This window comes from Homarus americanus, unplaced genomic scaffold (genome assembly GCF_018991925.1).
Source record: "Homarus americanus isolate GMGI-L3 unplaced genomic scaffold, GMGI_Hamer_2.0 scaffold46273, whole genome shotgun sequence".
Lineage (NCBI taxonomy): Eukaryota > Metazoa > Arthropoda > Malacostraca > Decapoda > Nephropidae > Homarus > Homarus americanus.
In genome coordinates this window covers 408,671-421,319 of record NW_024725430.1, presented here as the reverse complement: position 1 = coordinate 421,319, position 12,649 = coordinate 408,671, and the positions used below count along the sequence as shown (strand labels likewise).

At 40.9% G+C, this 12,649-nt stretch overlaps 1 protein-coding gene across 1 annotated transcript; it reads right to left on the bottom strand.

Moving 5' to 3' along the window:
• Window positions 1-9,979: 9,979 nt before the first annotated feature.
• Window positions 9,980-12,446, bottom strand: LOC121864850. Its single transcript, XM_042364013.1, has 7 exons — window positions 12,416-12,446; window positions 12,069-12,149; window positions 11,746-11,829; window positions 11,264-11,350; window positions 10,799-10,867; window positions 10,265-10,322; window positions 9,980-10,089 (listed from the first exon to the last, which is right to left on the bottom strand). Exons 1-6 carry the CDS (start codon window positions 12,429-12,431, stop codon window positions 10,297-10,299), a joined length of 363 nt encoding a protein of 120 aa, XP_042219947.1. The 5' UTR covers window positions 12,432-12,446; the 3' UTR covers window positions 9,980-10,089; window positions 10,265-10,296.
• Between the last annotated feature and the right edge of the window lie 203 nt (window positions 12,447-12,649).

The window sequence follows — 12,649 nt, the reverse complement described above, 5'->3', positions numbered from 1 at the left end:
CAGCCTTAAGACTTTTTGTTGAGCTGTCAACAAACAGACGCCAATCAGAAGGGTTGTACTCAATGCTTATTTGGCCAAAAAGGCCATTGACATCAGGACAGTAACACAGCAAATTGAGTTCCAAACTTTGAAGAAAGGTGTAAGAGTTAGACGCCTTTCCCTGTGTGTACTAATCTTGCAACAAGGATCTAGTAAATTCCACTCCTTGAGACGAGATGTGAAAACCTCAGCATTTTTATTGAATGATGTTTGCTTTAATAAACCTTTACAGTTATTTTGTTTGAATATGCACACTGTAGGTGCGCGTGATCTAGGTATATGCTGATAACCACAAGGAAAAAAGAAAACACGAAGTTCCCAAGCGCTTTCGTGTAATTCACATCTTCAGGGGTGAGTACAGACTAAGAAGAAATACATAACAAGGCATAAAGGCATATATATACAGTAGAGGAGGGTGAGATCAAGTTCACAATGGTCTGCACATTGGAGTTTTGTCCCTAACCTGAAGAGCTCGAGGGAATCTTTGAGCTGTCAGGTGCGAACGTCTGTGTTAATAAGAATGAAAAAATAAAACTTTGGAAAATATTAATAAAAATGAGGCGGTAGGAGACGATACCTACCCAGAGATCAGGCGAAATAACCCTAATGTTCTGTGAACGAAGCTTATTATTTTCTTCTGTCCGAGGCGAAAGTCCCCCAGACTTGTGTAACGAGTGGTGGTACTCTATACTGTACCGTATATGTGTAAGTTATCTGGGACAGGTATAGCTTTGTATTCTGAACCCATATACATTTATTTACTCAATATTTTCTTTGTATTTTAAAATGTCTTAATGTTGATATATTTTAAAATAATTCCATATACAGAGTTCACCAGCAACGATAATGAACCACAACTTGAGGCCAGATGTAGCCAAAAGTGTCCAAGGAATTTTGCTCCTAATTGTACAAGTAACACCTGGATGTCTCTGATATTCCTCTAATAGGCAAATCTTTTTTTACGTGTTACAAAAACCACTTCTGAGTATAGCAGATATTTATTGAAGTCAGGTCACCACAATACAACGTAACTGCGAGGTGAAATAATTGACAATAACGACAAACAGTGAGAGGCCAAGTGACGACACAGTGGGTGATGTAGCCCTCCTGTTGACGATAATAAATCCAACAGTTATCCAGTCCAGAAACCTGTCCTGACTCAACCTAGCTATACTATATAATCAGGATCTATCATAATTAGAACCTAATCATAATAGTTGCATTAGCATACCTGGGGGAGCCAATTAGAATCAGGGGCCCTATTTCTCTAAGTTCTAATTGGCTGTCTATCTTTCACATTTCTATTACACCACATATTAAAATTGATCTCTAAACTGTGGGATGTAAGAAAAATTTTACCAAATCAATGTTATGGAAAGGAGATGTAAACACTAGATTTTTTTTTTTACCCATGTATTTCTTAAGTTGTCATCATAACATTAACAGTACGACACAGGATAGTTGTTCTCTATGATATATTTCAACTATAACTACTATAATGCTATAATTAATCTCTTTATGTTATAGTGATATAATTCAATCATTTCTAATCTTTCTCCCATATTAAGTAAAATGATCGATTTTTTTTTTTAATGATTTCCAAATTTGTCTGTTAGTTATAAAGAATTAAGACCGGTGCTTGATGACCCTGACCGTTATTGGTGAAGTTTCTGATTGCTGATGAGAGATCTGATTGTTGAGGATGTTTCTGATCGTTGAGAAAGTTTCTAATTGTTGCTGAAGTTTCGGATTGTTGTTAAAGTTTCTGATTATTGAGGAAGAAGTTTTCTGATTATTACTAAGGCTTCTGATCGTCGCTCATGAAGTTTCTAATTATTACTGAAGTTTCTAATCGTCGTCGCTGATGAAGTTCCTGATTGTCAATGAAGTTTCTAAGTAACATCCGTGGTCTTCAAGATGTAAATATGACACCATATTTCCGTAAGGACTTCCTCAACTCAATCTTCAATACCTGGATCTGAGGCTCCTTGTTCCGGCATCGTCTGAGTAAGAGAGAGAGAGAGAGAGAGAGAGAGAGAGAGAGAGAGTTTACTTTCACGTAGGCAAACTATTACATAATGTTTTGATCAATATGAAAAAACACAAAGGGAGTTTTACTGAATTTTTGCAATTATTACCGTTATTTATGAGACGATGAAGAGAGACACACAGACATACATGGATTGAGACAGACAGATAGACAGACAAACGAACAGACAAAGAGAAACCATAACAACCCAAAACCACTAACCATAAATTTACGGATAGAATAACACTACTCCGAGGTTGGCAATGAGTGACTCTATAACATACATAATACGATCTTTATTTTGCATCATTTATAACATGAGTTTAGTGAATCAGATCTGAGACTTACTACTGTTGGGAGAACTGTCGGGCTCTCAGTCATTAACCTTTTGTTCCATAGTATCCTGAAGAGAGATAAAGATGAGTTAACACAGAGTAAACAAATGTATCTCATTAGCCAAGTCTCAGTCTCTACCAGTTATATATGAATGGGATATTATTGAACACATTAAAACTACTTTGAATATATACCATGAGGACACATAGAAGCACAATGCAAGAGAAAGAAAGTTCATCATTTATTGACCCCATACTCTGGGTCCGTAGTAAAGTTGTGTATTCAGTTATTTAAAGACAAGAGACGACTCACTGTTGCCTTTAGTACCAGTGCCTGTAGACCCGTGGATATTGCTGGGGCCTGAAATGAAGCCTAAGACTGCTGCAGGGGAGAAAGGGTAAGTCAATATCGACACAGTGTTAAAGGTTTTATATATATCCGCCATGTATCGTGAGTGTCCACAAGGTGTATAAAACAGTACTCGAGTTTACTGAGAGCTAATAGAAGGAACGTGGATGGTGTCCTCTTGAACTTAAGAAACTAATAAATGTGATCTCATTATCTAGGAGTACATGCAGCCTCAGATCTTCACACCCTGTCTCATTAAAAGAATGACGAGAAGGAATAATAACCTTTTATTTTTGAAAGAGAATCAATCTACAAATGTAAGGTTACAGTAGTTACCTGTGCGGGCGGCGCTTCCTTTTGGGGTGGTGAGGGACCGTGTGTCGCCAGTCAAGCCTCCTTTACCCTGCAAGTCTCCAGCGTAATCTAAAGCAAAGAAAATTAATTAGATATTACTAAGAAACAGAATTCTTTACAATGTTAAAAACAAACCCTAATGTTGAGAGTAATTTGGGGAACTATTGACACTTCCGTTGGGTGATGTCGTCGATCATCTTAGAGCTACTGTTCTATAAAAATTTATGTCCTTTAATGACGATTTTATTTCCAAGTTCACAGTGACTAAAAGAAAATAACCAAATGTGTGAACAGTAACAAGAACAGAGAAAACGTGACGAGTAACTGAGATGAAGAGCTTTTAGTCCAGCTGTTCTGTGTAATGTTATACCTGTTTGTGACGCTTGCTCACCCTACACCTACTGTGTGTGTTCCTCCGTCGACCAGTACCTACCGGAATCAGGTGTGTTGGTCTCTACACTTACAGAAGGCAGGTGTGTTGCTCTCTACACTGACAGGAGACAAGTGTCTTGGTCTCTACACTTACAAAAGTCAGGTGTGTTGGTCTCTACACTTACAGAAGGCAGGTGTCTTGGTTTCTACACTTACAGGAGACAGGTGTGTGGGTCCCTACACTTACGAGAAGCAGATGCATCACCAAACCGGTTCGCAGCATTAGCGCCGCCCCTCAATCTACCAGTGTCCGCCACAAGGCCCCTCACAGCTGAGGAATTAAAAACATGAACATTGTAGTTAAGTATAATGACATACGGAGGCCAAAGGACACAGAAGTCGCCTCCTATCCTTCAGGTCGCTGCTTGGAGTCACCGGTTGACGTAGCTGTGAGTGAGTACCTGACTTTACTTGCAGTAGTGAAATCTTAGTGGGTCGTGTGGCTTATGGGACCCCCTTCCAATCATGATATAAATTATGGGAAGAATAATCATTAAAAATTACACTAGGACGGGCAAAGTAAAGGGACGAGATATATCGAGTGAAATAATCCCACATTTTTCTAAAACATTTAACAATACAAAAGAAGCAGAGAGAATTATATAATGGCAGGAAAAACAAGAAAATTAAAAGACAGTCAACTCTTGTTCACTATACCAAAGAACTTAATGTAGTTATTTATTTATCTCTCTCTTTTGTTATTATTATTATGTGTTAGTTCCTCCTTATTTCTCTTAGTATATCTTTTAACACAGTAGAGAGATGTGTTAGGGTGTGGTGAGGGGAGGTGAGGTGTGGTGACGGGGGAGGTGAAGATGTGGTGACGGGGGAGGTGAGGGTGTGGTGACGGAGGAGGTGAGGGTGTGGTGACGGGGGAGGTGAGGTGTGGTGAAGGTGAGGGTGTGGAGGGGGGAGGTGAGGTGTGGTGACGGAGGTGGGTGTGGTGACAGGGGGAGGTGAGGTGTGGTGTGAGGTGAGGACAGGAGGTGAAGGTGTGGTGAGGAGGGGGTGAGGGTGTGGTGAGGGGGGAGGTGAGGGGGATGAAGGTGAGGTACCCCAGAATGAGCGGTGCCTAACCTGGTGTCACTTCCACTCCTCACATCTGACAGCGCATTGCCTGCCTGATCGGCGGTGAAGGCTGTACCAAAAGAACCCATCAGTGTGTGTGGTGAATATAATGATAATTAATCAGTCATATAAACGTCATGAATTATACCTTAAAACCAAAAATTAATTAGAGTTAAAGAATCTGATTGTTATTATACTCTAGATTCACAACAAATATTACTGATCCTATAAAATTCGTGCCCAAGCTACACAGATGACAGGTGAGTGTATTGTTATCTGTGTTACAAGTGGTGATGGTGTTGGTGGTGATGGTGTTGGTGGTGATGGTGTTGGTGGTGATGGTGTTGGTGGTGATGGTGTTGGTGATGGTGGTGTTGGTGGTGATGGTGTTGGTGGTGATGGTGTTGGTGGTGATGGTGTTGGTGGTGATGGTGTTGGTGGTGATGGTGTTGGTGGTGGTGTTGGTGGTGATGGTGTTGGGTGATTGTTGGTGGTGATGGTGTTGGTGGTGATGGTGTTGGTGATGATGGTGTTGGTGGTGATGGTGTTGGTGGTGATGGTGTTGGTGGTGATGGTGTTGGTGGTGATGGTGTTGGTGGTGATGGTGTTGGTGGTGATGGTGTTGGTGGTGATGGTGTTGGTGTGATGATGGTGTTGGTGGTGATGGTGTTATGGTGATGGTGTTGGTGATGATGGTGTTGGTGGTGATGGTGTTGGTGATGATGGTGTTGGTGGTGATGCAGCAGGTGTGGGGAGGCAGGATGGTGCTGTGATGATGGTGTTGGTGGTGATGGGGCAGGTGATGGTGTTAGATGATGAAAGCAGGATGATGGTGTTGGTGGTGATGGTGTTGGTAGATGTGGTGTTGGTGGTGATGGTGTTGGTGATGATGGTGTTGGTGGTGATGGTGCTGGTGGTGATGGTGTTGGTGGTGATGGTGGTGTTGGTGGTGTTGGTGTTGGTGGTGATGGTGTTGGTGATGATGGGCGATCGGTGATGATGGTGTTCGTGGTGATGGTGTTGGTGATGATGGTGTTGGTGGTGATGGTGTTGGTGGTGATGGTGTTGGTGGTGATGGTGGTGTTGGTGGTGATGGTGTTGGTGGTGGTGATGGTGTTGGTGGTGGTGATGTTGGTGATGATGGTGTTGTTGTGGGTCTCTGTGAGTTAATATGACCTGTGAACTCTGGAGTGGTGGTTACTTACCGCTCACGTCGGCGGGGATGGCTCCAGGGGGCAGGGCAGACCGAGGCAGCCTGGTCAATACAAACATCGGGTTGGCCTCCGTCAGCGCCACCAACACCGCCAGCAACATGATAACCTTCTGTGACACACACACACACACACACCAGATTAACAAATGTCTGCATTATATTTGATTTTTGTGCAGATTATTGTCTATATTTTTTACAACGATGATTTATTAATGAGCCAATTTATTATGATTGATTGATATTGTATGGGGACCACTGGCTATAGTACATCAATCAATATATACTAAGAAGGAAAAACAAAGCAGGTATGTAGGACTAACCATCTTGAAGTTGTCTTGGTAGTGTGGGACCGTGTGGTAACCGGGACTCTCTCCTCCTGACAAGTGTGACACCATCTTCCATCTTTCCAGCTTAAATATCTCCTTCAAGGCCCCACTGCTGCCTCATTAACGTAAATCACCTGAAGGTGTGTTACTTGCTGCGTGACTCCTACCGACAACGTCTGTGGAGAAGCAGTGCTTAATGAGACAGACCTGACTAATGTGGTGTGTATTATTGTGATGAAATGTTCTGTTCGTGATTTCGTCGCCTAAGAACCTTACTCAGATACAAACCTTCTGTCCACATATTGAAAGCTTATGAACAAGACAACGTTAATAAAAGGAAGACAGACGGTGTTACCTTAATAATTTGGAAATGTAATAAATTCGTCTATATTTTAGTTGTCATAACTTAAAACATTTACTCGAATTTTAAACAAAGTCAAAACTGGTACAAATTTCGGCGAAAAAGTAATGTCAGTTTTTTTCGTCGATTGTTTGTTTCTTCTTCTTTTTAAAAGTAAGGAATTTAATTAATACTCCAAAACTCAAGTCCTACTAGAAATTACATTAAAAAAAATAATCTAAGAACACAAGAATGGAGGAAACTGCAGCGGGCCTATTGGTCCACACTGGGTAGTCCCATTTACACCCAACCCCTATCGCTCATATATCCACCCAACTTATGTTTGAAGCTATCCAGCGTATTCGAGTTAATGATGATGTTTGGTAATTTGTTCCATTCATCCACTACTCTATTTCCAAACCAATGTTTATCTATCACGCGCCTAAATCTAAATTTGTTTAATTTAAAACCATTGCTAAGAGCTCGCTCCTGGTTGGATAATTTAAGTACCTTTGTTATATCACCTTTGTTTAACCATGACTTCCATTTATGCACTTCGAGGAAGTGCAAATTAAGATACTTTAATCTGTCTATCCTCAAGGTTCCTAATGCCCGAGATTAGTCTTGTCATTCTCCTCTGAATTCTTTCTAGGGTGTCAATATCCAGTCTGTAGTACGGTGACCAAAACTGAGCTGCATAATCATTCTCACAGTCGGATTTCTCTATAACCATGTTGTTCATCTGGTATCTGGTTTCTCTGTTTACCTCTCCTAGACTAAATGCTTTACATTTGTCCACAATAAATTTCATCTGCCATTTACCAGACCATTCGATTTTTTTTTTAGATCTTCCTGTAGTTTTGCGGAGTCCTCGTCAGATTTAATTACACGCCCTATTTTAGTGTCATCAGCAAATTTACTTATGTTGCTGTCTACGCCTATATCTATGTCGTTTATGTATATAATAAATAGTAATGGCCCAAGTAATGAGCCTTGGGGAACTCCACTAGTGACGTTACCCCATCTAAAACACACACGATGCAATCAGTTAGTGAAAATATCCATCAGTAAAGCTGTTTAGGCAGTGAATCTTAAATTGTTTTACTCTGTGATCCGGTATGACCTTGCCTCTAATCTCTGACCTCTGATTTCCTGACCTCCTGACTCCCTGACATTTTACCTCTGATTCCCCAACTTTGACCTCTGACTCCTTGACCTCTGACTCATTGAGCCCTGATCTCTGACCCTTGATTTGACACCCTAACCTAATTCCTGGTCCCTGACCTCTGACCAAGACCCCTGACCCCTGATTCCCTGACCTTTGACCTCCGACCCGACCCCCTGATCTCCGACTCTCTAACCTCCGACTCCATGACCTCTGAATCCCTGACTCCTGATCTCTGACTTGACACCCTGACCTGATTCATGACCCTTGACTCCCTGACCTTTGACCCCTGACCTCCGACACCCTGAACCTCTGACCTCTGATTCCCTGACTCCCCGACCTCTGACCCCTGACATCTGACTCCCTGACCCTTGACCTGACTCCCTGACCCCTCCGGATATCCATGTGTCCAGGAGGTTGTTACAGTTCATCACAATTATTTAGTTTGGAAATAAAAAAGAACAATTAAAAGTCTTCCAGTTACACTATTTCATCCGAGAGTTTATATAGAGAAATATAAGATTAACACATACTTTTATACACATTGTCAGTAACTCTCACTTCCACCTGTAAAATAACCCGGATGAAGAATTTTTATTTAATTACAAGTATCTCAGTATTAACACCAGGTAATTAATTTCTAACTAATGTGTAGTAAAAAAAAATCAGATGTAGAGATGAAATTGTGATAATAGAATTTATTCCGAGAAAATTATGTCCCAGCGTGAGATCAGAAATGTATTGCTCTTAAGCCTGTTGACTTAACCACACACGGCTGAGGTTAGAAATAAGATGATTTGAAGTGTTGAAGGAATAATTATAGAACATAAGAACATAAGAATGGAGGAAACTGCAGCTCACATATCCGTCCAACCTATGTTTGAAGCGACCCAGCGTGTTCGAGTTAATGATGATGTTTGGTAACTTGTTCCACTCATCCACTACTCTATTTCCAAACCAATGTTTACCTATCTCGCGCCTAAATCTAAATTTGTCCGATCTAAAACCTTTGTTACGAGTTCGCTCCTGGTTGGATAGTTTGAGTACCTTTGTAATGTCCCCTTTGTTTAGCCCTGCCTTCCACTTATACACCTCTATCAGGTCGCCCCTCGCTCTACGTCTCTCGAGGGAGTGCAAATTAAGAAGCTTTAACCTGTCTCTATACTCAAGGTTCCTAATGCCCGGGATTAGTCTTGTCATTCTCCTCTGACTTCTTTGCAAGGCTGCTATATCCATTCTGTAATACGGTGACTAGAAATGAACTGCGTAATCCAGGTGTGGTCTCACAAGAGCAAGATACAGTTTTAGGATGACCTCGCTAGTCTTGTAACTAACACTCCTTTGTATGAACCCAAGTACTTTATTAGCCTTGTTTCGAGCAAATACACATTGTTGCCTTGGTTTAAGATTCCTACTTATCATTACTCCTAAATCTTTCTCACAGTCGGGTTTCTCTATAACATCGTTGTTCGTCTGATATCTAGTTTCACTGTTTACATCTCCTAGAGTCCTAGACTAAGTACTTTACATTTGCCCACATTACATTTCATCTGACATTTTCAGATCATTTGTTTTGATCTTCCGGGCTTTTTTGCCGAGTCCTCGTCAGATTTTAATTACACGCCCTATTTTAGTGTCGTCAGCAATAATAATAATAATAATAATAATAATAATAATAATAATAATAATAATAATAATAATAGCGGTAATAATAAAAGTAAAAATAATAGCAGTAATGTTTATTGATCTTAGACGTTGTGACAAACATTTTAATTCAAGTTGTGACCCCTAGAGCCGTGAGCCATCCAGTGGTTGTGGTGGTGGAGGGAAGGAAGCTGTGTTCATTGTTGAATCTTGATAAACGAGAGTGGTAGTGGGTCCCATAGGTCTGGCAGTCACTTAGAGGCAGTGTGGATACAGCACAAGAAAGGCATTGTGACCGGCTCTCTACTTCACTAAAGAGGTACCAAGTCACAATTGAATCGACTGGTGGTAACCCCGGGCGTGAACCAACGTCTCATGGTGACAGAAAACGAGTATCTTGTCCGTTTGGCCTCCGTCGCCTTCACAATATGTACAGTGATAATTAACAATTTTGATTATGATCACAGTTACTCGTAAGACATATTATGATAGTTAGAAAATGGAGATGGAGTAAGGTGCTGTGTGGGTATAGTACACGGGAGGCATTACACTCTACCGCCTTACCTCCTTACAATTTCATTTATCTTAAGTTAGGTACACACACTCTGCAGGTGGGTCGAGTGGCTGGCTGAGGGACTCGTACTAGCGATCGCTGAGTTTGGAGGCGAGAGCTTATGTACTGTACATCCATGACGCTGTTCCAGTATACTGTTTTGCTGTGCAGGAGAGCGACGGCCGGAGTGTAGTCTCATGTTTAGCAGTCTTCAGTGTCTAGGAGTTGGGAGTCTACCTCGGCTGAAAAGAACAGAAAAGAATTAAAGAAATTATTTTAACGTAAAAGTAAATTGTTTTAAAGCACTGCAAGAATATTATAGCCAGACCATTATTCATACCTGAAATTTCTCATAATGCAAGTGCTATATTATCCATGTTACTGTTAGGTATTAAGTCAATTGGAAGAATGACTTACCTATCTCGCTGGATGTATACCCTGGGCGTCACTTACTTGCCGAGAGAGCCCGTGTTCCCTGCCAGAACACCCACACTCATTAATACAAGCAAACCGAACACTAATTATATCCAGCTTAATATATACGTATACTGTATATGCAGGGGCGGATCCAGGAATATCAAGAGGGGGGGTCCGGGAAGTTGTGGGTGGAGGAGCCCCTCCCCAGATTATTATTTTGTTTAAATCAGACCAATATCATGGACATATTGAGGCCATTTTAAAGCCATGCGCACTTGATATTAGGAGATATTCTGAGGTCAATAGTAATTTGTTTTTACTAAAGAAAAATACCTGAGTACAATACTGTATTAAATAAAAAGTATTGGAATTTTCTGATGAAAAGGGGGGGGGGTCCGGACCCCCTGGATCCGCCCCTGATCTGTGTGTGTGTGTGTGTGTGTGATAAAGGTTTCTCCACATGTAGTATATCGTGTGTTGACATTCAGTTACTGTACAGAAGATGTTCCCCTTTAAGAACCTCTGTACACTTACCTTTGCCAGCTGATGAAGAACCCGAAGACCCCGAGATTTCGCCTCCCCCGGTGAGGAAGCCTTTCATGCCTGGAACAAACAATATTTTGGTGAGCCAAGCTGAGGTACCGAGACATCACATAGCTTAGGATATTCCTTTCTATTTTGTCAGTGCACCAGGAGTATCGACTACCACGTGCTGAGACATACTTTTGTCTCGTATCAAGTCCACGGTGTCATAAGCAGAGGAATGTGATACAACTGGAGCCAAAATCCCTTGAACTCTTACCTGTCCGTCATATAATTTACACCTGGTGAACAACAAGAAAAAATTCCACTTTATAATACAGAGAAAAATAAAGAGAATTCCTTCCGTCATTGTACAATTGTTTTTATTCCTAGAGAAACATCTGACAACAAAGAAAGATGAGATACAGGAGGGTGAGTGAGTGAGTGAGTGGGTGAGTGAGTGAGTGAGTGAATTACCTGAGTGAGCGGCGCCTCCTTTGTCAGACGCGAGGGACTGGGTGTCAGAGAACAGCCCACCCTTCCCGGCTAGGCCACCCGAGTAATCTGACCATGGAAAACGAAAGAAATATAACAAAATAAATATATAGCAAAAAAATATAATTACACTAAAGAAAATTATATTAATATGTCACAAAGACTGATAATGTGTATATAAATCACCTTCGTTATATTACCAACTATTAAATGTTGTATTATTGTAGTTATTTATTGAATAACGTAAGTATAGTGTAATGTTTATTGTTGTCAACCAAAGTTTTCCACGTTGAGTCCCCCAGCCTAACTAAAGGACAACACTGGGAATAAAAACCATCTGATGGCTTTGTTGAGCTATACTGATTGATTGTACACACACACACAGACACACACACACACAGACACACACACACACACACACACGGCTGTTCCATACAGGAGGTGTTCCTCTAACAAGTACTTACGGCTCATAGCTTGGTTTCCTTTCCTGTTCCGAGAGGTAGTTCCTCCCCTCAGTGACCCGCTGTTGGCTAGAGCTGCCATGACGTCTGGGAAGGTATTAGAGGTCACTTTAACACGGTATTAAAGCTCCACTGTGAGTAGATAATGTTACGGATGAGAGAAATACTTATTATTATTATTTACTAAGACTGAATGGCAATACTATATTAATTAATTATAAATAACTTTAAAACTTACTTAATAGTATACAAATAGTTAATTTGTTTGTTGATATTTAATTAATTGTATCAGGTGATGTAGGTGAGAGAGAGAGGTGGGGTCTGACCTGCGTGGGAGATGCCAGTCCGGGTGTCAGAGGAGCTGTCACCTCTGGTCAGTGCGTTACCCTTTTGTTTGCCGGCAAAAGCTGTAACAAATGGCCGATGACATCGTCTTCATTATACACAGAGTTGTTAATTATCGAAACTAAATATTTTACTAACAGTCGTGGAAGTGATATTTGACATTCAGTAAAACACTTCATGAACAATATAGGAAAAAAGAAAAATATTCCCATTTTTTGTATTTTATTTTACAGTTAAACTTTTGGCTTCTGTGGCGTGTATGAATCCAAGAAATCTGGTAAATAAAATGTAGGAGTAAGGTAATAGGTATGTGTTCGCTATAACTTACTGCCGTAGTCCAACATGTGTGGTGAGCGAGGGAGCCTGTACAGCTCATACGTGGCAGAGGCTCCTGTTAGGGACGCCATCTCAACCAACACCACCACCACCAGCATGGTAACTCTCTGTCAGGTGAAACAACTTCGTTACTTTCTACCACTGTTGAATGAAAAATTTGTCCCGTCTTGATATTTGTGAGAAATAAGTCAAAATTATGTGTTATTATATACAGAAACACACACAC